Source organism: Lepus europaeus, chromosome 14 (genome assembly GCF_033115175.1).
Source record: "Lepus europaeus isolate LE1 chromosome 14, mLepTim1.pri, whole genome shotgun sequence".
In the NCBI taxonomy this organism is placed as follows: domain Eukaryota; kingdom Metazoa; phylum Chordata; class Mammalia; order Lagomorpha; family Leporidae; genus Lepus; species Lepus europaeus.
Window position 1 is genome coordinate 91,810,649 of NC_084840.1, and position 27,660 is coordinate 91,838,308.

General features: G+C 43.6%; 1 protein-coding gene across 3 annotated transcripts in view; it reads left to right on the forward strand.

Moving 5' to 3' along the window:
- The first annotated feature begins 6,367 nt into the window (after positions 1 to 6,367).
- ZEB1 (zinc finger E-box binding homeobox 1) overlaps positions 6,368 to 27,660 on the forward strand; it is a 199,663-nt gene continuing 178,370 nt past the window's right edge. For all 3 annotated transcript variants that reach the window (XM_062211130.1, XM_062211131.1, XM_062211132.1), the window contains exon 1: positions 6,368 to 6,449. In XM_062211130.1, coding sequence (XP_062067114.1) covers positions 6,392 to 6,449 — 58 coding nt within the window. In that variant the 5' untranslated portion in view covers positions 6,368 to 6,391. The remainder of the gene's footprint in view (positions 6,450 to 27,660) is intronic.

Genomic DNA, 27,660 nt, shown 5'->3' on the forward strand with positions numbered 1-27,660 from the left:
TGTCCCTATATTGCTTAATTTTTAACAGCACTGTTGCACTATATAATCCAAATTGGAAATGTTATTTTTTTAAAAAATTATTTACCTATTTGAAAGTCAGAGTTACAAACAGGCAGAGATGTTCTATCCATTGATTTACTCCCCAGATGGTCCCAACAGCCAGGGCTGGGCCAGGCAAAAGCCAGGAGCTTCATCCAGGTCTCCTACATGGGTGGCAGGGGCTGAAACACTTGGGCCATCTTCTGCTGTTTTCCTCAGACCATTAGCAGGAAGCTGGATGGGAAGCAGAGGATCTGGGACATGAAGCAGCACCACATAGGATGCTGCACAGGCAGTGGTTACCTGCTCTGCCACAATGCTGGCCCCGGAAACATTATTCTTTACATGTTTTCATTTGGATAGCCCGACCCATTGCTTTCCCTTATTTCTCCTTCTTGATTATTCCTGGGGTGGTGGTGGGGGTAGTGGAGCTCAAAAGTGTTCTTACTGCTTACCGTCCTGCTCACTCTTCCTTTCCCCTCATGGGAAAGAAAAGTTATCCTGTGTAATCTGTATAACATGGCTTCCAGTTGCTCTACATGGAACATCCCCAATCTTGTGTCTTCAGAAACCCTGGCTCTTGCTTGCCCACCTCTGTAGCCTCATCTGAAACTGGCATACCTTTAATTAAATGATTCTGTTCTGTTGGACTTACACTTTGAAGACACCATGTTTTCATCATGCGGTTTTCACATAAGCATTGATTTCTGCTTTAATATTTCTTTTTCTCTTTCTTCCCCTGACTTCTCCAGGGAAAGCTGCCCTGACTCTGGGCTGGTGTTGCTAGGTTTCTCTCAGGCTCACCACAGCCTTCACGCCGTTTCACAAACTGTAAGCTTCTCGAGATCAGGAATTGCATATAAATTAAAAATGAACAAATCAATTAAGAAAAAACTCTTGATCAAAACATGCACACTTCAGTAGACATTAGAGTGACCCCCACAATGATGTCCACGACCTTAGCCTGAACATGTTAGGTTCTACAACAAAAGGGAATTAAGGTCACAGGTGGAATTAATCGAGCTAATCAGCTAACCTTGAACAAGATGTCCTGAACTATCTGGGTGGGCCCAATTTAATCACTTGGGTCCTCATATGTGGAACCATGAGGAGACGACATACACAAGATTCTGCTGGGTGCTGCTGGCTCTGCATGTGGAGAAAGAGGCTCAAGAGCCAAGGCACACAGCAGCCTCTAAAAGACAGAAAAGACGAAGAAACAAATTCTACCCTTCCTCCAAAACCTCAATGGTTAGCCTTATAAGGCTCACTTTGGACATCTGACTTCCAGACTTAGAGTAATTTATGTGGTTTCAATATACTAAGTTTGTGGTAATGTTTTAGAGTGTCAATGGGAAACTAATACATACAGACATTGAACAGGACTTTGTCCACACGATAGAAAATCTTACACAAAATATTTCTCTCTATATAAAACAGATTTCCAAGTAGGCTGTGTGGGGTTGGCTGCGGTATTCCATAGTGTCAGGAACTCAAGCTCTTGTTGCTCTACCTTCCTTAAGAGCTCCAGCTAGCAGCTCTGATTTCAACCAGCAGGAAGAAGGGCAAGAATGGTGAATCACCTCCTTCTGAAGAACTTCCTCAATGTGGCACACTCCACTTCAACTTGTATCGCAGTGGCCAGAACTAAGCAGCACTGCATACCTAGGCATATGCAAGGAGGGAAACAGATCATCATCATTTCAATGGGCTATGTGACAGAAATGGATGTTTCTGTAAATAAAAAGGGGAAGGGACACACTGACGATAAACTGTCTCTAACTTAATACTGTAGTATTGTGATTCCTCCCCACCCCCGCTCATTGTTTCAAGTACAAAAGTAATCTTACCTAGATTTTTAGATCAATTGGAGATCATTTCAGGCAGGTTTTTATTTATTTATTTATTATTTGAAAGTCAGAGTTACACAGAGAGAAGAGAGGCAGAGAGAGGTCTTCCATGCGCTGGTTCCCTCTCTTAATGGCCGCAACAGCCAGAGCTAAGCCAATCTGAAGCCAGGAGCTTCTTCTGGGTATCTCACGTGGGTGCCTTGGGCCATCTTCTACTGCTTTCCCAGGCCATAGCAGAGAGCTGGATAGGAAGTGGAGCAGCTGAGTCTCGAACTGGCACCTGTATGGGATGCTGGCACTTCAGGCCAGGGTGTTAACCTGCTGCACCACAGCGCCGGCCCCTCAAGCAGATATTTAGATCAATTAGAGAAGGATCCTTGATTCCACAGATATTGAATTACAGATTAAAAATACTTCAATAGTAATTGGCAACATGTTTGCCAGATTTTGCACACATTAGTATATATTCAACAAATGACACATTTACATCCCAGATTTTCATACTGCAATGAACAGAAATAGAATTTTGGTGAATAAGATTAAAATATACTTTTAAAAAATCCTTTGTGTATACTACTCAGTGTCCTGGCAGGAAGCAGATGGCATACTCAAAGGGCCAACTGAAGGGAGTTTAATGAAGAGACTATTTACAGAGGCCTGGGCAGGTTTTAAAGGAGGTAATGATAAAGCATCCAACCTTCCATCGCTAGGCCTGAAGGCACAAAGGAAGAAGCAGTGTCTAGAACTTAGTAAGACCTGTAGCCAGGGGACAGAGTACCTGAGAGGCTCCTCAGGACTTTGGTAGAGGAATGAAAACCCGGCGAAAGGCAGGCAGGAGGGAGGGTGGAATGAACATCCTGACTCATCTCTCTCCTTCTTTTGATCATTTGTCAATACCTCCAAATTGCTGGAAACCAAACAGAAAGCAGAGGGCAACAGATGGTGGGTGATGTGATCCACAAAGGCCAGCCCCTCCAAGTGTGGAGTGGCAGAGAACAGACTCGAAGGGAGAATCCCAAGCGTAACATGAAGATGCAAACCATTCTGAATAGTTAGGATTCAAAAATCTTGAGGAAAAGAGGAAAATGATCCAAACACGGTCATGTCAGACCTGAGACAAAGACAGACAGGGGGAAGAGAATGACTGAAAAGTAAACAGTGGGGAGGGACACAATGTCTGATCTATTTATGTAAGTAAGATAAAAAGACAGAGCAGAGAGGTAAAGGCATAAGGTATGAAGAAAAAAAAGGGTTCTGACCCGGGATCTGAAGTGTTGTGGACATAATCAAACAGGGTATTTCTCATCCCCAACTTTTTCAAGTGTGTTTAACACAACTGCAGAGCATGTGAAGTCTGTTTTTGAGGGAAAATATTTGAAATATATATTCTGTAAGGACTGAACAGTGGTGGTGATTGTTATCTGGGGATCTATGGATTACAGAAGGCCAGGACTGTAGGTCAAAGAAACAGCCATACTCTGTAACTGAACCAGCCAGCTGCTAAAGGAAGTCGAGATGCCAAAGGAAAAAAACACATGGACACAAAGGGGAAACCGGATATCAGATCCCTGATATGAGTAAAACATTTTAAATTCACTTAAATCCAAAATACCCATGCTGTTTTCTGGATTGCAAATTACCTACTATAGTTCAACATATTAAAAAATACTACCAATGTTCATTTGTACTATCAATAATAGAAACTATATCTTCTCCAGAGACAGAGTTTGAAAGGAATCCATTTTAACTGTTCTGACTTTTACAGAAAGGAATAGTATCAGTTTTATTTCTCGGATGTTCATTAACATTTTGAAAACACTTTTCTCTACGTGTATTCACACTTACATCTCTCTATATTAGACATGTTCTTGGAAAACTGCTCCATGTGTTAACATTTTCATTGACTTATTAAAAATAGGAGCCTCATTCCCCAGAGAAGGAAAAACAATTTTGCAGAGCAGTATGTAATAAAATCACACGGAGGTATGAAGAAAACATTTGTCCCTTTTGTCACCTCCCGGGAGGCTTTATTGGAAAAGCTGGCACAGGTCCTGAGGACAACTGTTGGTTCTGCATCACCCTGGAGTCATGTTTCCTTCCTCAGTGACTGCAGAACTTGGTGAAACTGCAGTCACTTGAGAATGTTACAGTGTATCAATCAAATACTCAATTTGTTATATATAGTTATCAGAGGATTTTACAAAATCAAAGTTTGGTATTAGATTTGGGCAACCAACATTTTCTGTGTTTATTTCTAAAATATGTAAGGGGCTGACATTGTGGATTAGCAGGTTAAGTCATCACCTGCAACACCGACATCCCATATGAATGTTGGTCCAGTTCCAGTGCTGGTGTGCCTGGGAAGGCAGAGGAGGACAGCCCAAGTCCTTAGGCCCCTGCACCCACATGAGCCCCCAGCATGAAGCTCCTGGCTTCTACCTGGCCCAGGTCTCAGTCGTTTTGGCCATGTGGGGAGTGAACCAGTGGATGGAGGATTGATCTGTCTCTCCATCTCTATGTAACTCTGCCTTTCAAATAAATATATAAAACAGTATATAGACTTAATTGTTTGGGGAAAATGATTATGGAGAAACTAAAATCAAGAGCAGTTAGACTGGATATGAATGACACATTCATGATCCCAACTGTTCTGAAGAACTCATGTGATAAAGGTACATTAATCATTTTATTGCCAAGAACAGGTTCAGAACAGAAATTTATGAACTATAAGGCATCTACCACGTGGCAAGGTACTCTACTAGGTGCTGAGGACACAGAAGTAAACAAGAAGAAACACTTACTGGAAACTTTGGACAGGAACCATGCAGTTAAATAAAGTCTGGCCCAAACTAACTAAAGCAGTAATCACTAAAGTAAAGACGACGATGAATTCTACTCAGTTTGTCTCCTCACTTTGTCCATGATTTCAAGGTGATGACGACCACGGAAAGAAATTTGCTTAGGGAGGCACAGGCCAGAAAGAGAAAACGGCACGTGTAAGAAATTTAAGGGTCGGTAAAACATGTGCTAGTTATAAAATATCTTTTGATTTTTCTGGCTTGGAATCAAGGTGGGTGTAAAAAAAAGTTGGGGGAGGGGAGTGGGGAAATATTGGCAAAAGGAGTCTGTGACGTGATTAGGAAGGCAACGTTAGAACACTACATAGGTCTTAAAGAGGGGCGTGTGTGTGTGTGTGGGGGGTGGTTATCACTGATCTAGGCGCAGAGGGGACACTTCCAGCTGACATGGTATCGAGGACAGTGAGGACTGCCTGTCCCTAAAACCGTAAGAATAAGGGCTCCGGCTTTGACACTGATGGCTCTACCTAGCTACGCAGATATAATGTATAGCAGGGACTTACTTACAGCCCCTGTGCACGCACCAAGAAATACTGCATTTACATGCGAGAGAAAGCTCTCATCTCTATTCAGGATTAAACTTTCTCATTCTAAGTCATCATTCTTTGGCTCTAAGGGTATTTCTGCTGCAAGGCTTGAAGAAGCGACTCATGAAATCTTCTAAAATTCTGGAGGGTGCTGAAGAGATAATCTTCACATAACAAAAAAAAAAAAATAAAAAAAATAAAAAAAATTCCTGTCGTGGGTATGGCCAACAAATTCCAGGCACAAACTGAGCGCCTACTACGCGCCCAGCACAGCGCTGGCTGGACGCTACTTCCAACAGGGTCGCGCGACTCCCTCGCGGTCCGCACAAAGCCGGCGCGGCGGCAGGAAGAGTCCGCCAACTCCACACCCCGGTGCCGGCGGGGCCTCCCGGCGGGGCGTGATCCGCCCGGGGTCTCTCGGGGACCCCCGAAGGCGCGCGGCGGCGGAGAGGCCCCGCCGGGCAGCCCCGCGCCGCGGCTGCCGCCCAGGGCGAGTCCGAGGTGACGGCAGGTGACGGCCCGGCGCCCTGAGGAAGTGCGGCCGGCGCGGGGCGGCTCCCTCAGCCCGCTCTGCGGCCCGGCGGGCCCGCCGGCGGAGCTCGGCGCCCCGGGCCACGCAGCCTCCCGGCCGGGCCCCGCACCCGCAGCGCGCCCCGAGCGCGGGCGACGCCAGCCTGCCCCGTCCGGGCCGCGCCGGGTGTGGCCAGCGCCGCGCGGCGGCTCGCCAGGGCGCCCTCGGCTTCTCCACCTTTCCCGCTCCCACGGCTCGTCGCCCTCGTGACCGCCCCCGCGCGCCCGCGCCCACGCAGCCCGCCACCCCCCCCCACCCCACCACACCTGAGGAAAAGTTCCTTCCCCTCGCCCCTGGGATTCAAACTCCACGGCGTCCGCGGTGGCCGCAAACCATCCCGTCCCTAGCAACGGGGTTCCGGCCGTAGAGCGAGCGCCTCTAGGTGTAAGGAAGGTGATGTCGTAAAGCCGCGAGTGTCGTAAACCAGGTGCGGTGGGGAGGGGGAGGGGGAGGGGTGGAGGCGGAGGGGTTGGTGGGGGGGGAAGGGGGAGGGAGGGAGGGAGGGGGAGGAGGTGACTCGAGCATTTAGACACAAGCGAGAGGATCATGGCGGATGGCCCCAGGTGTAAGCGCAGAAAGCAGGCGAACCCGCGGCGCAATAACGGTGAGCGGCGGAGGGGGCCGGGCGGCGGCGGGGCCGGGGGCGGCCGGGCGGCGGCCGGGGGGCGCCCCCGGCGGGGAGGGGGGCGCGCCGGGCCGGGGGCGGCCGGGGCCGGCACGGGCGAAGTGGAGTGGCAAAGTAGAAAGTAGTGCTGCCTGCCCCCCTCGCGGCCGGGCGGCGCGGCGGCTCGCCGGGACCGTTATGTCGCTTACCTGGGCGCCCGCCGCCCGCCGGGACCGTTAGCCGCCGCCGCGCCGCCGGCCGCTGCCGGGGCGGCCGGAGCGGCGCTCGCCCCGCCGCACTTTCTCGCCCGCCCCGCGGCCCCCGGCCCCCGGCCCCCCGCGGCCGCCGGGCAGCAAACTTGCGGCGGGCGCTCGGGCCGGGCCGGCGGGCTGCGTGTCGTCCGCGCGCGCGTGTGCGCGGGGCCGGGCCGGGCCGGGCGGCGGCAAAGTTGGGAGGGCGCGCGGGCGGGACTGGGGAGGGGGCGGCGGGGGTCGGCGCGGCGCTCCGGGGCCCCCTGCCCGCAGCCTGGGCGCCCCGGGGCAGCAGCCCCCCGGGAGGGCGGTCCCCGCGGTGCGGGGCAGCGGGCGAGGGGGCGCCGGGCAGCGACTTGCGGCGGGGGAGCCCTGCGTGTGCGTGTGCGCGGCGGCGGATGGCGGCGGGCGTGTTGGTGGAGTTGTTACCTGGGCTCGGGACCCCCTCTCCTCCCGGGGAAGCCGCCCCCACCGCCCCCCGGGGGGGGTGCCTTGGGAGTGGGGGGGGGCGGCTGGGCTGTGTGTGCGTTCGCCCCCGGGCTTTTTTATTTTTTTAATTTTTTTCTCTTTTTTTTTTGGGGGGGGGGGGTGCGGGAGTTGTTACCTGGGCCGGACGCACGGAGCGCGGAAGCCGGAGGCCGGGGGCTCGCTCGGGGGTCTCTCGGGCGGGGGAGGGACGCCCGGGTCCGCCCGCCGCAGTGTGTGCGGATGGATGGGTGCCGGTGCGCCAGGGCGGCGCGCACCCCCGGGAGCATGTGGCGGCCGCCCGGGTGGCACTTGCGGGAGACGTCGGAAGTTGCGGGCGGCCCGGGCTGGGCGCGGGGTCCGCCGCGTGGGACTGTGTGCGCGGGGCCCCGCGGCCCCCGCCGGGTACCTGTTTGTCTCGCAATGGGCGGCGACGGCCGAGCTGCGGCCGCGGCTATATAAGGAGTGACGCGCGCACGGCGCGGACCCGCCGGGGCCGCTCGGGCTCCTGCGTTATTTTTAAAAGGAGTTGTTGGCTTTTCTTATTAATTTTTTTTTTTCTGTTTCCTTCCAAGCCAGGGGTGGGGGTGTGTGTGTGTGGGGGGGAGGACTCAAGGCGCCTGCCTTGGGATCGCGGCGGCTCCCCGATTTAAAAAATAAAATAAAAATAAAAAAATGAGGCAGCGCGGGGGCCCTGGGCGTCTCGCGGACAGGTCGCGCGCGGTGTCCCCGGCGCCGGCTGGCGTCGGCGGTCGGAGGTGTGCGCGCGGGGGGCGGGGGTCTCCCGCGCAGGGGCAGGTGCGGGAGGCGCTCCCCGCGCCGGCGTGGGTCGGGGGGCTGCGCGCTCGGGGGCACCGGGAGGCGGCTGCCGGCGTGGGTTCGTCATCGCGGAGCGGCGAGCGGCGGCCGCCAGGAAGGGAGCCCGGGCGGCGACGGCGACCCTAGCTTCCTGCCGCAGCGCCCCGGCGGCCGGCGGAGGTGGCTTTTATGCGAGGTAAGTGGGTTCGCGCCGCGGGCCGTGGGGGCTTCTCCGGCGGCTGACGCCATGCGAGCCGCGGGGCCGAGCCGGCGCGCGCCTGTGCGGCCGCTGTCAACATGTTTACCTGCGCGGGGCGGAGTGGGCGGCCGCCCTTCTCCCCGGGCGCGGCGGTGGGCATATCAACAGATGACAGCCGTGGGAGAGGCCAGCAGGAGGCCGGGGCCGCTGCGGCAAATGGCAACTTGTGCAGGTAGAGGGGAACACGGCGGTGTTCCGCTGCGGGCCCTGCGCCGTCCCCGGGGGCTGGGGGGGACCGTGCGCCCCGCTCGCCCGCCCGCCCGCCGGCGCGGCTGCTCCTTTGTGCTCCGATCCGCCGAGGAGCCGAGCGGGCAGCGGCCGGCCCGCAGTGTGCACGACGCTGGGAAGACAAAAGGTGTCTGACACAGCGCGGTGCCACCACAGGTACCTTCCATGTTCGTCACTTTCACTCTGTGCTCCTATCTCTTTTTGTCCTCAGATGCGTTCCGCTCGGCGCCGAGGGGTCCAAGCCGCGCTGTGCGATGTTAGCCCCGTTGTTTTGCGGATTAGACAATGTGTGTGTGTGAAGTTGCGTGCCTTTGTGCCGGGAGACCGCGGGCCAGGTGCCGCGGGCTGATTGTTGGCACTGCGGTCCAGGATTGCTTGGGGGGGGGGGGGATGTTAACTCCTGAGTCGTTCGTACGAGGCAGCGAGTGGTCGGCGGTCCCACGGTGGGAGATGGCCGTGGAGACACTTTGTTACTCATTTGTGAACATTATTTGATTCATTTTGAAATAAGGGGTGCGGATTTTACGGCCCAGCCTCCGGCAGAACATTCCCGTCTCCTTTCTGGAATCTGCTTGCGGGCCGGGATATTAACGGGGCAGTGGCAGGTGCCATCGCTTGGCAGGGCTGGACCTGCCGAGCCACGTTCGGCCGGAGCATCAGACCTGGTGCGGTGCCTACGGTGATGACGCGAGCCCTCCTCCGTAAGGGCGCCACATCAGGGCTCCTGGGACTGATTTTTGCCCGTTACAATTGAATGCTTTGCTGCAGTTTTAAAATGTGCCTTTTCCCATTCTCCGCTTCCTATGTAATGCGTTTTTCTTACTGTTCTTGCTCCGGAGGGGGGCGGGGATACACCCCAGGTATTGCGTGCTAGACCACATGCTGATTAATTCACTTGACTTGTCCTGGAATAGCAGGTACATCGCTTTCTGTCATTAGCGCCATTCCAAAGCCTTGCTGTCTTTGCAAACCACCAGTAGAGGATGCTAACAAAAATGATTATTAATGTAGCAGGATCCTAAGTGTCTGTGTCTGTCTCCCCTCCCCCGCCCTTCTGTGCTGATTGGAACCTACAGGATAATTCTGAGTCAGGATCTTATTGTTACTTAAAACTAGCCCTGGGTAAATTAGACATGAACATTATTCTAGTTTGCTGAGATGAGAAATGAGAATATTTTGATTTCAATCATTTTGTAAGCTTGAACTTTTACAATCTTGAGTTGAGATTGCTGTTAATTCATTCTTGCTTTAGAGCGGCTATTGCTCCTTAAAAAAGATTTCTTTAAAAATGTTCTTAGCTTTAGAGTAGAAAATGTGATGACATGCATGTTTATTTTGTGTGTTTACTGTATCTTTGGATCCTCTTTTTAGATTCATTGTTTCAGATGTTAAACATGTAAATGGTTAATATGGTAAGGAAAATGGAAATGAATTGGTTGGTTATGCTGTGTAATTGCTTTTTCATAACTCACTAGTATGTGGACAGTCAGCTGCCAAAGTAGATAAATGTTAACCAGCAGTCACTCAGATGTTAGTGGTTTTTGGATTTTATTTTTTCTTTCCCTTTCAGGTCCTTTTCCGGTTGGTGGTGGCCCTCCCCATCTTAACTCTGTTAGCTCAGAATCAAGTAGTAGTGTATAAATTTTAAGTTTGCCACTTATAAGTTATGGCATCCACTTCTAAGTTTGCTTTGAGGATTAAAATGCAATGAAAAAAAAAATCTCTGTAACTTGTTAATTGTTGTGTGCTTGTATTCAAAGAATCCCTGGTTTCCACCAGCTCTATCTACATTGAAATTATATACATTTTGCAAATAACTAAATGCACCGGGCTTAATGTTTCTGGCTGCTGTCTTTTTATCTAATGTGCATATAATTATGTTAACATGACTGCAAACTTTAAGACTTTCATTGGGTTGAATTTTAGAAGTATTTATTTCTCTAATTATTTTTGAGGGTGTTTCTATAACTGCACCAATACCATTACTGTAGTGCAGTAGTCACAATGTTTATCTCAAAATAAGTAGGACTTACCTGAATCGTCAGGTAAACCTGTGTGAATTTCTCATTTCAGGCTGCCATGAGTAAGCATGATGCTTCATTTCCTGACGCATATTTCTTTAATTGGTGTTCTGTTAACTCCGGAGAGTTTGGCAGTGGGCAGATGTGGTTCACTCACTTTGTTATGAGCTGTGAGGGACTTTATCAGAGAGTTACGATGTTCATAGTCATTGCTGGAGCGGAACTTTAAAGTCTCTTATAAATTGACAGCGCCAATCATTTGTTAAGATGACTCTGATATAAAAGCATGTAAAGTATATAGTTACTACTTTTTCCTTCCTTTTTGCTAGCATCAGGTACTTTTGAAATTCCATACCTCCCTGTGTTGGCAGTTTCAGTACTTTGAAGCCTGTGGTGAGAAACTTCTCTTTGAATTGGAAATGGTTTTTTAAATAGCAGCATAATTATTTCTCCTAGTTGTGTTTTATGTTGCTCCCTCCCACTTTGTGCTTGCCCCTGTGTGAATCACTTCTAAGCACGTAATCAGAGCCAGATGTAAACACGGGTGCACTATCATGTGGAATTACATTGTTAGCCGCTCTTCACTACTTGTATTGAGTTGCAGTAGAGGAGGAAAGTCACAGAGGTTGGAAGAAGAGAGTATGCAGACGTACAGGCAGGAGCTAGAGGGCTTAGCAAAATTCTACTTAGAATTTAAAAGTGGGTTCTTGTCAGCATGACCAATAATTTGTGGGGAAATGTATCTTGCTCATTTCTGATAAAAATATAAGCTAAAATGAAAGTGCATTTTTTGAAAGAAAATTCAAAAAATTTTAAACTAGTGTCCTGGTTAAGAAACAAACATGATAAAATAAGTTATAAAAATACTCACTAAAAGGGTATAACATATTGCTAACTAAATGTAATTGAAGTAGGCATAAGGCAAAAGTTGTATGAATTGATGTCGGCGTAGTGGAAAAAGTTCTGCAGTGGCCCTAAACTTTTGTATTTGAACCGGGCCAGCTTACGCAGAGCGGTCACCCAGTTGACGTGAAACAAGCCAAGTGTACTTTAGCTGCTGCAGCAGCGTTTGAGGATGTACTTGACTTTTTATAAAATGACAATAAATTAGTCATATAGATCCACACCTTTCAGAATAATCTGCTCTTTATATAAACATTGCCTTGGGAAATGGTATTTCCTTTGGATGGGCTAGTGTTTTGAGTATTGTATTCCTATATGAAAGATCCTTGGGGCATCAATTTTACTAAATGAAAAACTTCAACATGCTATGAACATGTCTGGATTTCAACCTGATGGAGGTGGGTGATGCTGTTTGCTAACCTGAAACTTTATTGCTTGAAAATATGGCAATATAACCTGCTACTCAGGTAGCAAGATGCTCCCTAATAAATAAAATTTGCCTTAAGATTGTTTTCAGAGGAAAAAATTAATATTTAGAACTTCGCTAATTCCACTTAACCATATTTTGGAGTATAGCATATGGATTTAGAGAAATTTGAAGACTGCCAAAGAATGGAAAAAAAAAAAACAGTTCAAGTGTATACTTGTATTAAAGCCATGAAATTTTATTAGATCCTTTTTTGTTAATTTTTGAAGAAGTAATTTTGCTGATTTATTTCTTTAGACAGATTCTTGTTATTTAATGCATATTCCCTATATACTTAGAGATTGTATTTATCTGTCCATGGACAGCCATGCATTGCTGAACATTCTGAGAAAAGCGTCATTAGGTGATTTTGTCATTGTGTGAATGTCATAGAGTGAACTTAAACCAAGATAGCCATGTCACTACCAGATGATAGACTCTCAGGAGGCCACTCATATACACGGCCCTTCATTGACCAAAATCCCATTATGCAGCACGTAACTTCGTAGCAGATCCCCTCCTACCCATGGAAGATGCATTGTAAGACATGCTGTAGATGCTGGAAACCTTGGATCGTATAGAACCCTTCATACACAGCTCTGTGGTTTTTTTCCTATACCTTCATATCTATACAAAGTTTAAGTTATAAATGAGGCAAAGAGATAAATGCAACAAGTACAACAAAATACTGTAATAAAATGTATGAATTGTGTATTTCTAGAATTTTCCGTGTAATTTTTTTGGATTGTGAATAACAGACTATGGAAGACAAAATAAGAACATGGGGAGACTGCTATACTCCTTTATCTGCATAATTAACTATGGATTTATTGAGACTTGACATATGGAGTTTGAGGTAAACCATGGTTGTTCTGAGAAAACTTTACTGTGTGGTGATGGGAACACTTTGTTTTTGATGGTAACTATATCTGTGATGTGATCTTTTAATTCCTACCCTTCTCCCCTTTCCTTTCACCATCCATATATAAAATTAAATGTGAATGGATGATAAATCTACATATAATGTCAACATCTCATTTTAATTCTTGTATTCTATCTTGAGAATTCTTTTCACTTTTAAAATATTCTAATTTAGCCGGCGCCGCGGCTCACTAGGTTAATCCTCCGCCTTGCGGCACCGGCACACCGGGTTCTAGTCCCGGTCGGGGCACCGATCCTGTCCCGGTTGCCCCTCTTCCAGGCCAGCTCTCTGCGTGGCCAGGGAGTGCAGTGGAGGATGGCCCAAGTCCTTGGGCCCTGCACCCCATGGGAGACCAGGAGAAGCACCTGGCTCCTGCCATCGGATCAGCGCGATGCGCAGGTCGCAGCGCGCCTACCGAGGTGGCCATTGGAGGGTGAACCAACGGCAAAAGGAAGACCTTTCTCTCTGTCTCTCTCTCTCACTATCCACTCTGCCTGTCCAAAAAAAAAAAAAAAATTCTAATTTCACTTTTAAAATATTCTAATTTCAAATCTCTAGGTTCTTTTATATTTTTCATTTATTTTTTGAGAGGCAAAGAGAAAGCATCCATCTGTTGGTTCATTCCCCAAAAGCCAGCAACAGCTGGGTCAGAGGTGAGAGCTGGGAGCAAGGAACTCAATCCAAGTCTTTCATGGGAATAGGAGGAATCTAATTACTTGAGCCATCTGCCTCCCAGAGTGCAGAATTGTGTATTTCTAGAATTTTCAATATAATGTTTTTTAGACCACAGTTGATTGTGGGTAACTGAACTGTGGAAGTCAAATGTGAATATAGGGGAGTACTATGCTCACTTCTCCTCAAAACTAACTTTATGGATGTTTGATATGTGGACTTGGAAGCTAGAATCCAAGGATCTGTGGTGGGGAATTGAGCCCGTTACACGGTCCATGTGGCATGTGGGCACCTTCATCGCCAGGCCATATACTTGCTCTCTTCTTAAACTCCTAATTCACAGCCTGACAGTGCTTGGGGGTTTTGTCGGATAATGCTGAATGGGACTACTTTACTGATTTAAAAAATGCACCATTTCTTTAGAATCATAGATTTTTAATGTAAATGATTATCTTTTTTCTGAAAGTTGATGCAGACATGCAGTATATTTAGTGAAGTGGAAACTTCAGAAGAGGTTTTAACGTGTTCTGAGGTGGGATAGTGCCAGATAGATACTGTGACATGGGATCCTTCAGAGCATACACGATCCGATCCGATCCCGGCTCCAGTAACCTTGCTCTGCCTTGCATACTGTTAGCTCTTTCATGTTTTCTTTTTCCTTTCCTGAAACTAAGTTTGTGTCTCTACTATTGCTACATCACTTTTCTGAGTCTCTTTTGATACTCTTGTTTCTTTGTTTTTTTATGTGTGGGGGGGGGTAGAAGGGAGAGAAGAATTGGAGTAGATAGAAAATAATTTCACGTGAATAAATACAATGAATTGATTTTGGAGCTGCAGGGATTTGGGAGAGTTAACCAAAGCCCGTTTTGCAAAGAAGCAAACAGATTTAAAGAGCTAAGATGACTCCAGGATTGCATTACTAGTTTGCTTGGACTAGGTCATAGCTTTTTAGTTCTCCTTTCATTAGACCATTTAGAGTATATTTATACATGGGAGTAGTGAGCAAGAGCTACATGCCATGACTTTCACATAGATTATAGAATCCTCAGTTTTTTCACGGGAAAGGGTTTCTCATATATATGCACAAATTGATCAGCTGGAGTAGTTGATGTGATTGTATCACATCTATTGTATCACATCATTTCAGATACATAGAGTGAGTTTATTATTATTATTTGTTTTTTGACAGGCAGAGTTAGACAGTGAGAGAGAGAGAAAGGTCTTCTTTTTTCCATTGGTTTCACACCCCAAATGGCTGCCATGGCAGGCGCGTTATGCCAATCTGAAGCCAGGAGCCAGGAGCTTCCTTCTGGTCTCCCATGCGGGTGCAGAGCCCAAGCACTTGGGCCATCCTCCACTGCCTTCCTGGGCCACAGCAGAGAGCTGGACTGGAAGAGGAGCAACCGGGGACAGAACTGGCGCCTCAACTGGGACTAGAACCCGGGGTGCTGGTGCTGCAGGCGGAAGATTAGCCTAGTGAGCCACAGCGACGGCCAGTTTATTATTGTTTAGAGGCATACTTAATTTGGATTATACTTTTTCATCATTGTTGTCAATCTCAATTCCCATTTACTGTATCTTTCTTACCCCTCACTTGTACCCAGTCTAATATGTTTCATACAAGGCTACTTGTGAAAAAAGATTCATAGAAAAATGTATTACTAAAAAAAAAACAAACTGTGCATGGATTTCAGATTTTTTGCACCCACATAAATGTATCTTTTGATTCAGTTTTGTACCTTTTTAAAGTAGCCTCATATGTGTTCTTTGTTATGTAATAGTATTTGTAAAATCATATTGTTCTTTGTGTGCTTTGCATTTACATAAGTGCAGCTTTGCTATGTGTGTGTGTGTGTTTTTTAGTATTGTTTGGGATCTGTTGGTGTTGCTAAATGTACCTGTAGTTCATTGCTTCTAGTTGTAGTGTTTCATTTGTACAACAAGCACAAAGCACTCATCAGTTTCCATGATGATGAATGCCCAGATTGATTCCAACTCTTGGATACAAATAATTCAGTAATGAAATCCTCATATGTATTGCACATGGCCTTGAACATGTTCTCTGATTGGAGAAGTGTATCTAGCTGTGGTATTGCTGAATACAGGACAGTCACATCACTAAATTCTGCCAGATTATTTTTAAAATAGCAACACCAATTTTTATGCTCACAAGCAATGTGTAAGAATTACTGGTTTCTCACATTTTGCCAGCCTTTGGTATTATACAACACCCTACATTTTGCTGATTTGACAGCTGTTAACTGTAATCTCATGGTTATTCTGTGTTTCTCTGTTTACACAACAGGAAGGCTGATAATTTCTTTATATTCTTGGTAGTCATTTTGATTTCTCCTTCCATTTCTGGTCTGTTCATATGTTTTGCCCATTTTTTGGTTGGGTTTCCATTTCTTCTTGTTAATTTCCCAGAGTTCCTTGTGTATTCAAGATAACAATCTCCAGTGAGTCAGTCATCTGGTGACTTTATGGTACAGCAGTCCTTCAGTTTTAATCTATTCATGACTATCAACATTTTTGACTTTGTGGGTAGTAAGAAGACATTCCTAGTCCACAGGTTACAAAAATATTTTCCTAGATTTTCACCTATTTCATAGCTTTGTCTTTCATGAATATGAAATTCACCTGTTGAGAAAGTGTTTCTTAAGATAAACAAGCATAATGGCTAAGAGTTTATATTGATTCTGTAGTTCTCTAATGGTTTGAGTTATTGAATCTCCCTGTGCTCGATTTTCCTCATGTGTAAGATAGGTATGGGGATCTCAGAGTTGAGGAAGTCCATGGCATGCATAAGACATTGTGCCTGGTACATCTTTAAGCCTGCAGTAAATGTTCTTTTCAAATGTTTTACTTATTAGGTTAGGTTTGTTTATTATAAATACATTTCACACCAATTGACAATTTCTTATCCTCTTGTCCAATATTAAATACAAAGTAACTACTATCTGAAAGGATGTTGCTATAAACTATGTTCGTTGTTTTCTGTAGCTTTGATTTTATAAACGTTGCTTAACTCAGTTATTCTGGCCTTAGGCAAGTCTGTCTGTCAAATCAGTAGACTACTAATACAAAGGTATTTCAAAAAGTTCAAGGCAGGGGTGGTGTTCTGGCACAGTGGGCTCAGCTCCTGTTTGTGAAGTCAGCATCCTGTATCATAACACAGATCCCAAGTCCCATCTGCTCCTCTTCTGATCCAGCTCCCTGCAAAGGTGCCTGGGAAAGCAGTGGAGGCTATCCTTGGTCTCCTGCCACGCACAGGGGAGACCCCTATGGAGTTCTAGGCTCCTGGCCAGTCTGGCACAGTTCTGGCAATTGCCATTGTGGCCATCCGGGGAATGAACCAGTAGATGGAAGATCAATCTCTCCATCATCCTCCCCATTTCAAATAACAATTAGTGAATCTTTTAAAAATAAGTTCATGGCAGTGCGTATAGTGAAAAGATTATACATGGATTTCAGGAGGTTTTTTTTCACCAAACGAAAACCTGCCTTTTAATTTCATTTTCCATGAACTTTTTTGAAGAACACTGAAGCTTCATCTTAATAATACAATTTGCCTTTTTTTTTCCATGAGCAAGGCTGTCTTGGACTCTTCTTTGGGGCATTATATTGAGTGAGACCTCACCATACCACTTTGGTATGTACAACATTCACATGAACTTCAAGAATAATGTCCCGTTGTTACTCTATTGCCTAAATCAAAGAGCCCAAGCCCAGGAAAGCTAAACTGTAATTCATGTTTAAATAGCCTAGCAGTATGGAGTCCAAAGCTTTTCATACATCCATTCGATTTGGAATATATTTAAGAAAATGATTGTGTTATTTGTTCCCATGATACAGAAAAGGGCAATCCTGAAACAAATTCTGAGGCAGTACTCTGTGTGTGTGTGTCTTAATTAACTCTATTGAAATATGATTTATGTACAGTAAGAAATGTACTGTGCATGTACATTCTGATGTGTGTTGGCACACTTGTGTGTAGTCACGATATAGAGCATTCTCATCATCCCAGAAGGTTCCCTCATACCCTGTGTCAACCACGCCTCTCCACCTCTGGCTCCTAGCAACCAGTGGCCTGCTTTTGGCCATTAGAGATCAGATGTAGTTGTTTGTAGAATTTTATAGAAATGGAATTGTACAGTATGCACATTTTTGTCTGCCTGTTTGCTCAGCATAATGTTCTTCAGATTCATAGTACCAGTAGTTCATGTCTTTTACGGTGTTGAATTGTATTCCATTGTGTAAGTATACTGCAATTTGTATAGCTGTTCACTTACAGTGACCCATTAGTTTGTTCCTGGTTCTTTGCTGTAATTAATAAAGCTTCTGTGAACATTTGCATACAAATTTTTAGGTGGGCATCTGTTTATGTTTCTCTTGGGTAAGCACTTATGAGCAGAATTGCTAGATCATATGTAGTAAGTATGTGTTTAGCTTGGTAAGAAACTGCCAAATTGTAAAGTGCCTGTAATTTTTTGTTATTATTATTTTCAGTCAGCAAAGTACAGGAGCTTTAGTTGTGCCACATCCTCACAAACGCTTGTCCCTGATTTTAATTTTAGCCGTTCTAGTAGGTGTGTGGTGGTATCACTTTGGATTTCGCTGATGACTAACGAAGCTTGGAAATCTTTGGGTATACTTAATTGGCCGTTTCTAACTGTTACAGTAACTTTTTCATTTTTATTTGTGATGCTTGTCTTATTATCATACAGGAGTGGGCTGTATGTTCTGGATTCGAGTTTTACGTTGGATATAGGCATTTAAAATAGTTTCCCTTTCCATGGCTTGTCTTTTAGTTTTCTGAATGGTATGAAGTACAGAAGTTTGAAGAGTTAATGAAGTCCAGCTTATAACTGTATTCTGGTAGACTGTGCGTTTTGGTGTCCTCTCTTAAGAAATCTTTGCCCACTCCAAGATGAAGATTTGTGCTCACATGTTTTAGGAGTGTATGGTGTTAACACCTGTGGTTGATTTTAAGTTAATTCTTGTTTGTACTCTGTTTTTGTCTTCAGATGTAGTCTCAGGCTCAGGCTTCATTAATTTTCACAGGACAAAAACTTGGTGTTGGTCTTAACTCACCAAGATTCAGTATGAGAATTTGTATGTGAGTTTGAGGAATTTTTTTTCAGGGCACAACTAAGAAGCAAAATTCAGTATTGTAATGAAACACAAATTCTTCTTCCCTGATTTCAAACTTTTTAAATAAGAGCACTTCCATTGTGCCTACTCAGTGGTTTGGAGGTATTTTGTGTCCTTGACACATTTTCAATTCACTGAGACGCATTTTAGTAAGGCTGCAGTTTGAGAAAAAGCCACCCACAGAGAGTGGCTGCAGTGAAGCCAGATGTGGGTGGCATCTTCTGATCTCTGATTTCCTACGTTATTTATTGAGTTCAGCACTTGACCAATTCTTCATGTTCCATAGCTGTTATCTTTTACATAGGGAGTTTATTTAAACTTACCATTTATCTTGAGCTCATTAGGGGACATAATTTTATCTGTGGCATAAATGCTTGATCTTACTGATTTTCATTTACATATTTTACCTCTCACTTTGTTACAGCTAAAAGCAAACTTTTTAGTTACTGTGAACTTTGATAAGTTTATTACAGATATATTTATTTGTTTGTTTATATTTTTCTTTTTTATTTCCTAAAAGATGATGATATTACTGGATTGATTCCCATGTAATTCTTTTTTTTAATGAGCTTTCTTTTTGTTTAAGATTTATTTATTTATTTGAAAGTTAGAGTTAAACAGAGAGAGAAGAGAAAAGAGAGGGAGAGGCAGAGGCATTGAGAGAGAGGTCCTCTATCCGTTGGTTCACTCCCCAGTTGGCTGCAACAACCGGAGCTGTGCTGATGCGAAACCAGGAGCCAGGAGATTCCTCTGGGTCTCCCATGTGGGTGCAGGGGCCCAAGGACTTGGGCCATCTTCTGCTGCTTTCCCAGGCCATGGCAGAGAGCTGGATCGGAAGTGGAGCAGCTGGGTCTTGAACAGGATGCCAGCACTGCAGGTGGCAGCTTTACCCGCTACACCACAGCACCGCCCACCCCATGTAATTTTTATTTTTGACTTTTCAATTTCTTTTTACCCCTTCTTCCTTAAAAATCAACTATAAATAATTGGGTCTTATTTTTGTTTTCAAAGCTCTCACTTTTATTTATTTTTTATTCATTTTAGCTCTGTGTGTGGCATAGATACTGTAGTTATTAATGCATAATTCCTTCTGATCTGGTATTCTTAGGTACATTTATGGAAAAAAGTCTCAGATTCTAATATTGAATCTGTCATTAATTGACCTGTAAAACTGGTAAAGCAGTTGAGTCCATCTGGACCTAAGTTTATTCATATGTGGCATAAATATGGTAGATTATTGTGCCAGACAAGGTCACTCTGATAATGAAAGATGCAGCACCTTTGCATGAGGAGTTTATAGTGTAGTAAGGGAAGAAAGCTAGGAAAAAGGAGCCCTCCGAATATAGTTTGGTAATGTGCTGTTCTGTCCCTCGTCTCTAGAGTGGATGGTGCTTAAACAGTCTTAGAGAATGTATGCGGGCGATCCTAGTGAAAGTGTAGAAGGTAAATTCCACACAGAGAATCACTATGTGGGAAGACCTAACGTACATGCACACGCACACGCACACATATGCACATGCACGCAACCACACACCCTGAGTAACCTTCGCCTGAACTGCGTAGGGGGAGGAGAGGTAGAGAAGAGCATTAGATAGGAAGCAAATGAAGAAAAATGTGCTGCATTGCCACACTGAGTTTGGACTTTATCTTGGACAATGGGGAATTATCAGTGGTCTTAAAGCAGGGAATGACGTGAACACATTTGTGCAAGTCATCATTTTACGTGTGTTTTTGTGTATCAATTGTTAATACGATTAAGAATTGAAAAATATCTGTGCCTGCTTTGCTAACAGTAGAGGAAGTTTGAAGGGCAAAAGCTTATTCATTCTGCTTTCCTGAGGTGTTGCTTAGCTGCTCGATAAGGTTAATAGATTTCATGTAGGAATTACTTTGAAATGGTGCTGCCACCAACGTCACTGTCCCCACTAGTGTTTCTCCTGTCATTAGCACTGAAAGGCCTACTTTCCTAGATGCATCAGTGGCTTTAGGTTAGAGTTGGTGGCCGCAGTCTTGCACCAAGTTGGCTGTGCATTTCTCTGCCTTGTACTCTGACAGGTAATTGTGAATTTTGATTTTTTCTTCTTTCCAGACCAACAAATTATAGCCCAAACAAATGTCTTGTGTATTTACAGTTCTATGAAAGAAGATTGTTTTACTGTCATTAATTTTGGTACTCCAAAGATATAAAAAAAAAACCTCTGCATTTATAATTACTAGGTAATTTTCTGGATTATTGCTGGCATTTATTAATGGCTCTGTAAAGGGTTCCACCTTTTGAGCCTTTGATTCTGCTTTGATATTAGTTCTCTCACGTTTCTATGATTCTTACCATTCTTTATGTGGGCACGGTCCAGTGTCTACTTGTCTGTGATAAATAAGGCTCGTGAGTGAGCGGGTGTCTTACTGCCCGCATTGAAACATGCAGCCATCTACTGAACTTGACGATTCCAGGCAAGTGGAACTTTTATTTACTGGAATGATTCTCACTGAAGATGTAGTTTCAGGCCTGGTATAGTTTTTTTTCTTAGCAAATAAGAAGATTCAACCATTTTTGGTTAACTATACTGTATATTAAAGGGTAGATTAAAGCCAGTACTAACCGCTGAGAAAATATACTGTTAGGAAAGGAGTATAGATTGGTGCTGCCTCACATGGGGCACCAAAGATGTTAGAAAAGAGACACAGAATAGGGAGGAGGCAGTGTACAAATTACAGCCAGACTGAATGTATTCAGAGAAAATTAATTCCTAGAGGTTGGTGGCCCATTGCCGCCGTGCTCATTGATGGAACACGTGGTAGAAGGCCCCGACCCCAGGGGCTGGCTGGGCCTTTTCATATATTAGGAGAGCTAGGGATGGGGGTGAGGATAGGGAGCAGCAGGTGGAGGGGAATTTCTGGATCTGGTCTTTCAGGTGGCCTTTCTGGGCCTTGGGAACCTGGGAAAGAATATGGGGGTGGGGTATGAAGGCCGTAGGGTGTGAGACCCAATTGAAATTCAAGTGCAAGGAATAAATTCCAATATTTATCTGTCTTTTGGGCAGTGACTTAGACTGGCTAACTGTCTTTGTTCCATCATAGGCTATTTCATTTTTCTAGTATTCCTGTATATCATATTGTACTTTTTTGTGCATTTAACTTGCCTTATGTGTTATATGCAATAATAGTGAAACTGAATGCTAAAAAATTCTGTATGTTTTTAACTTTAACGAAGTGAAGCTTTTTTTTTTTTTTTTTTTAGGGTAATATTACCTCCCTTGTTCTCTTCATAATAGACTCATAGGGAGTCTTAGTATGCCAACTTCCAGAATGGTTTCAGCCAGGGAGGCAGACCCTGATGGTCTGTTCCTTGACAGAATGTAAAACACGTGAGGCAAAGAAGCAAGGTGCTGGCTATTTTAAGGGTACATGATGACGCTAATCCCTGTCGTGTCCACTTTCTCCTGAGTTGTGCACAGCTTAGAAATTGCCCTTGTGCTTAATGTGAGGTCAGTGGGGCAGGTGACAGTAGTGATCAAACGTCCACCGTTGTGCTGCCGTTTCTGATCACCACATTTTCACAGAGCAGGAAAGTGGTGCAGAGGGAAGGTCTGAGGTGAAAAGACTAAAGCACAGGATGCAGAAACCTGGGGAGGAAGGTAAAATTATTGATTAGTTACACACTTCGGAAAGTTAAGTGTGCATTTAACATTTCTGAGATAAAGAATAAAAATGTAGAAGTAGTATATTTTCCAAATTAGTGGAAGAGGGAAATAGAATGAAAAAACAAAATTCAACCTTACAAAAGGCAGGAAGGTAAAGGAGAGGAAGAAATGAAACAGCAGAGACAAGTGGAAAGCAAATAAGTCCATAGTGATAATAAGTGCAAACATAGAGTAATTACAGTGTAAATGAACTGACAGAATGCCCCAGTCAACAGCAACTGGATGTCTGGATAAAAATAAGATCATTTCTGTGATGTTTATAAGAAACATACCTTTAAAAGCATGGAAAAAGTTTAAAAGTAAAAAAAAAATTATTTTAAAAAAGATACCTGATGATCCTGATGATGTTAATCACTAGAAAGGTCATATGGCTTTGTTGATGCCATATAAAGTTATCTTTGAGGCCAAAACTGTCCTAGCGTGTGAGAGTCACTAAATAATGATAAAAGATACAGTTTTAAGTCACTATGTACTTGATAATATGCTTTCTTTTTTTTTATTTAGTAAATATAAATTTCCAAAGTACAGTTTATGGATTACAATGGCTTTTCACTGTTGAAGTGATAATATGCTTTCAAAATATACTAAGCAAAAAATAGGATCACAGAAGAAGTGGGCAAATCCCTCCTCATTCTGGGTTGTTTCAAATAATCTCTCTTAATAATGGGAAAACCAACGGAAGAGTAGAAGACGTTAATAACATGATTTTACAAACTTGGGATAATTGACATGTGTAACACTGCACACAACACGCACAGTAACGCTTAAAGTAATGTAAGGAATATTTGCAAACTCAATAACATTGTAATCAAATAGTAAGCTTAACAGATTTCAGGCCAGCGCCGTGGCTCAACAGGCTAATCCTCCACCTAGCGGCGCCAGCACACCAGGTTCTAGTCCCGGTCAGGGTGCCGGATTCTGCCCCGGTTGCCCCTCTTCCAGGCCAGCTCTCTGCTGTGGCCCGGGAGTGCAGTGGAGAATGGCCCAAGTCCTTGGGCCCTGCACCCCATGGGAGACCAGGAGAAGCACGTGGCTCCTGCCTTCGGATCCGCGCGGTGCACCGGCCGCGGCGGCCATTGGAGGGTGAACCAATGGCAAAGGAAGACCTTTCTCTCTGTCTCTCTCACTATCCACTCTGCCTGTCAAAAAAAAAAAAAAAAAAGAAAGAAAGAAATTTAAGGACTTTAATGCTTACATTGTAAGAATAAAAACTGAAGAAGAATAACCATGCATTTTTAAGAATTAGAAAAAGAATAATGCAGTACTCATGAAATGAAGTGAAAAATAAATAATAAGGATGAGGATATAAATTAATGAACTGGAAAACAGAAGTAAATTACAAAGGAAACAATGCAGCTAAAAATAGATTATTTGAGAAGACTAACAAAGTGAGCACACGGCTGTGAAGGTTCCTCAAAGTAAAGAAGTCCCAAAGTAGTGTCCAGAGTGAAACAAAGGATGGTAAGTGCAGGTGTTTCAGGAGCAGTCAACTTTATAACAGTGTACTTGAAAGCTCGGGCAAATTTCTAGGAAAATATGATTCGTGTGTGCTTAAGAAATGGGAGTCACTGTGCACCTACTCCCCATGCAGGACCTCTGTGCTTAATGTGTTGAACTATGTGAATTAACGGCAAAACTACTACTCAAACAGTACTCTGTATTTTGTGTGTCTGTGTGGGTGCAGTCTGTTGAAATCTTTACTTAGTATATACTAAGTTGATCTTTTGTATATAAAGATAATTGAAAATGAATCTTGATGAAGAATGTGATGGGAGAGGGAATGGGAGATGGGATGGTTGCAGGTGGGAGGGAGGTTATGGGGGGAAAAGCCACTATAATCCAAAAGTAACACCGAATCTTTATGAATAAATTAGAAAACATTATTGGAAGACTTAAAGACAGAATTATATGAATTGATGTACCATGTTCATGGAAGAAACTTTAATACTGTAACAACGTGAGTTCTCTCCCATTTTTATCCATAGGTTCTGTGCCATCTGATCAAAATAGCAACAGGTTTTTGTGGAACTTGACAAGCTGATTCTAAAACTTGCAGGGAAGATCTAAGAATATAATAGTCAGATACTCAGTGAGGAAACTTGATCTGTGATGGCACTAGAGTTGCCAGTCAGCAGAATAGGATAGCCTTTCGATAATTGAGGTAATTAAATGGAAAAACATTGGGGCCAGTGTTATGGTGGAGCAGGTTAAGCTACCACCTGAGATGCTGACATCTCATATGATGGTTCGCTGCTCCACTTGTGATCCAGCTCCCTGCTAATGTGCCTGGGAAAGCAGCAGAAGATGGCCCAAGTGCTTGGGCTACTGCACCCACATGGGAGACCTGGATGAAGCTCCAGGCTGCTGGCTTTGGCCTGGCCCAGCCAGTGAATGAGTGGATGGAAGATTCTCTCTCTCTCTCTGCCTCTCTCTCTCTATAACTCTGACTTCCAAAATAAAGAAATAAATAAACAAATGAATATTTTTAAATGGAAAAATTTCCCTCACATTATTTAAATAAACCAATTCAGCTGAATTGCTGATCTATAGCTGTAGGAAAGATATAGGTAAGGTGAAGCTACAGCACTTTATAACAGTAGAAGAGTGGGATTTCTCTATGGCTGAATAAACAAGCAGCAAAATACAAACATGACTCCATAAAAATTAACTGCATTTCTCTAATAGATCTGTAAACAGAGTTGGGGTTATTAGTATATAGTATATATAAAATTCTGCCACTCAGTGAAGTGGAGACAGCCGGATGGCAGCCGAGAAGAAGACTTGGATAGGCACTTCATAAAGGGACAAGCTCATTTGTGCAATAGCTTACCAAGGTTAACACTCTTGTTCTAAAAAATCTGAAATGTCCTGGAACTCAGAACTTTTAAAACTGACGTAATAAAAAAAAAATGCCACAAGTGGAAAATTCGACAGATGACTTTACCTGACAGATCACAAGAAGTAAGGGCACTAAAAAATTGTCTAAAATTACTGTCTATATGTGATGTATATGAATGTCATGTTTAGAGTTTCCTATCCCTAAGATATTGCTTTATGTGTGTGCAGATATTACAAAATCTGAAAACAGAATCACAAATACAAAACACTGCTGCTTCCGTGCATTTCAGAAGAGGGATGTTCGGCCTCTGTAAGACATTCAGCCTCATGAGCAATCAGAAAAGGGCAAATCAGAACCACATAAAGAGCCATGTCATCCTCCAGATCCTCAAAAATGAAAAGCCAGATGATATTGCTGTTGGTGTGGAAATGGAACAGCTGTGCTTCTGAGGCAGTACGCTGCCCATGTAAATTGATGCATCCACTTAAAACAATCTGCCATTATTAAAGTTGTAGATGCACATACACTGTGCTCCACTGTACCCAGTATGTGTCTGAAGGAGACCGCTGTACAGACCTAGCCGATGATGCGTGGAGTTGTTCCTGTAGCACTTGTCTAATAACAAAGTAACAAAACTAACTCAGTTTCTATCAACAGTGGGATAGGAGATTGTGATAATACTAATGCAGTGGAATGCTATAGGATACCAACAGTGAGTGAATGAAATTTATAGATCATGTCAAAAACATAACACTGGGATGATACAAATCACAGAAGAATATGCAGCATGATTCCATTTATATAAAATTCAAGAACAAATATATATATATATAAAACATACATGATAGAACTTGAAATGGAACAGTAAACCCAAAATTAAAGGGATGAGTGAGTTTATGCAGAGTAGATATGGGAGGAGAAAGTTTTATTTTTTCTTTTTAAGAAAATTTGGATGGTAAATATTCAGATATTTATTGTATTATTCTTAATACTTTAAACTTACAGAATTATCTACTTACTGTTTCATATTAATAATTAATGATAGTAATGGTTAGCTCTTGTTAAGATTAAATTGAAAACAGTAACTGAAAACCAAAAAGTGAATCATTTGGGGTAAGAACAGTATTTGTTATGTATTTTTTAAGTATGTACATTTGATCTCTGAGAGTTCAACAATCAGTTTCTTGTATGTATCTTTAGTTTTTTAATACTGCCTTTTCATCTAATAGAGCAGAATTTTACTACTAGCTGTGAGATACTCCAAGATGTGTTCATTTATTTCAAGGGGTGTGGACATTTTAAATTAATTTCCTATTTCTAAGTATTAAATATATATGGTTTCTCCCTTCATGTATCTTCTGTTTATTTTTTTTTATTAAACTTTTATTTAATGAATATAAATTTCCAAAGTATAGCTTATGGGTTACAATGGCTTCCCCCCTCCCATAACTTCCCTCCCGCCCGCAACCCTCCCCTTTCCCGCTCCCTTTCCCCTTCCATTCATGTAAAGATTCATTTTCAATTCTCTTTGTATACAGAAGATCAGTTTAGTATATATTAGGTAAAGATTTCAACATTTTGCCCATATAGCAACATAAAGTGAAAAAACTACCATTGGATTACTAATTATAGCATTAAATAGCAATGTACAGCACATTAAAGACAGAGATCCTACATAATTTTTTTTTCAAATTAATTAATTTTCTATGCCATTTCCATTTTAACACCAGGTTGTTTTTTTTTTTCATTTCCAATTCTCTTTATATACAGAAGATCACTTCAGTATATAATTAGTAAAGACCTCATCAGTTTGTGCCCACACAGAAACGCAAAGTATAAAAATACTGTTTCAGTACTAGTTATAGCATCACTTCGCTTTAGACGACACATTAGGGACAGATCCCACATGGGGTGTAAGTACACAGTGACTCCTGTTGCTGATTTAACAATTTGACACTCCTGTTCATGGCGTCAGTAATCTCCCTAGGCTCTAGTCATGAGTTGCCAGGGCTATGGAAGCCTTTAGAGTTCGCTGACTTTGATCTTATTCCGATAGGGTCATAGTCAAAGTGGAAGTTCTCTCCTCCCTTCGGAGAAGGGTACCTCCTTCTTTGATGGCCCCATTCTTTCCACTGGGATCTCACTCACAGAGATCATTCATTTAGGTCTTTTTTTTTTTTCCATGATATGTATCTTCTGTTTATTATGCACATTTTAGAAAGCTTGAGAAAGGTATTGCCATTATGAGATTTTTTTCTAACAAAAAACATGTATGATGGCTTTTACTATTACTGATGCATTTGTGGATAAAACATTTTGTTTCAGAATCTTACCATTTTATTTTGTTTTATTTACTTACCAAACAAAAGCATTTACGTGTCAGGTGCAATTCAAAGCCCTTTAAAAATGTTTACTTATTTCATCTTCATTACAACCTAATGAGGAAAATACCGTTACCTTCGTTTGATAAATCAGGAAACTGAGGCACAGAAACGTTGTAGCCTAAGCCACGTGGCTGGTGAGTGGAGCCTG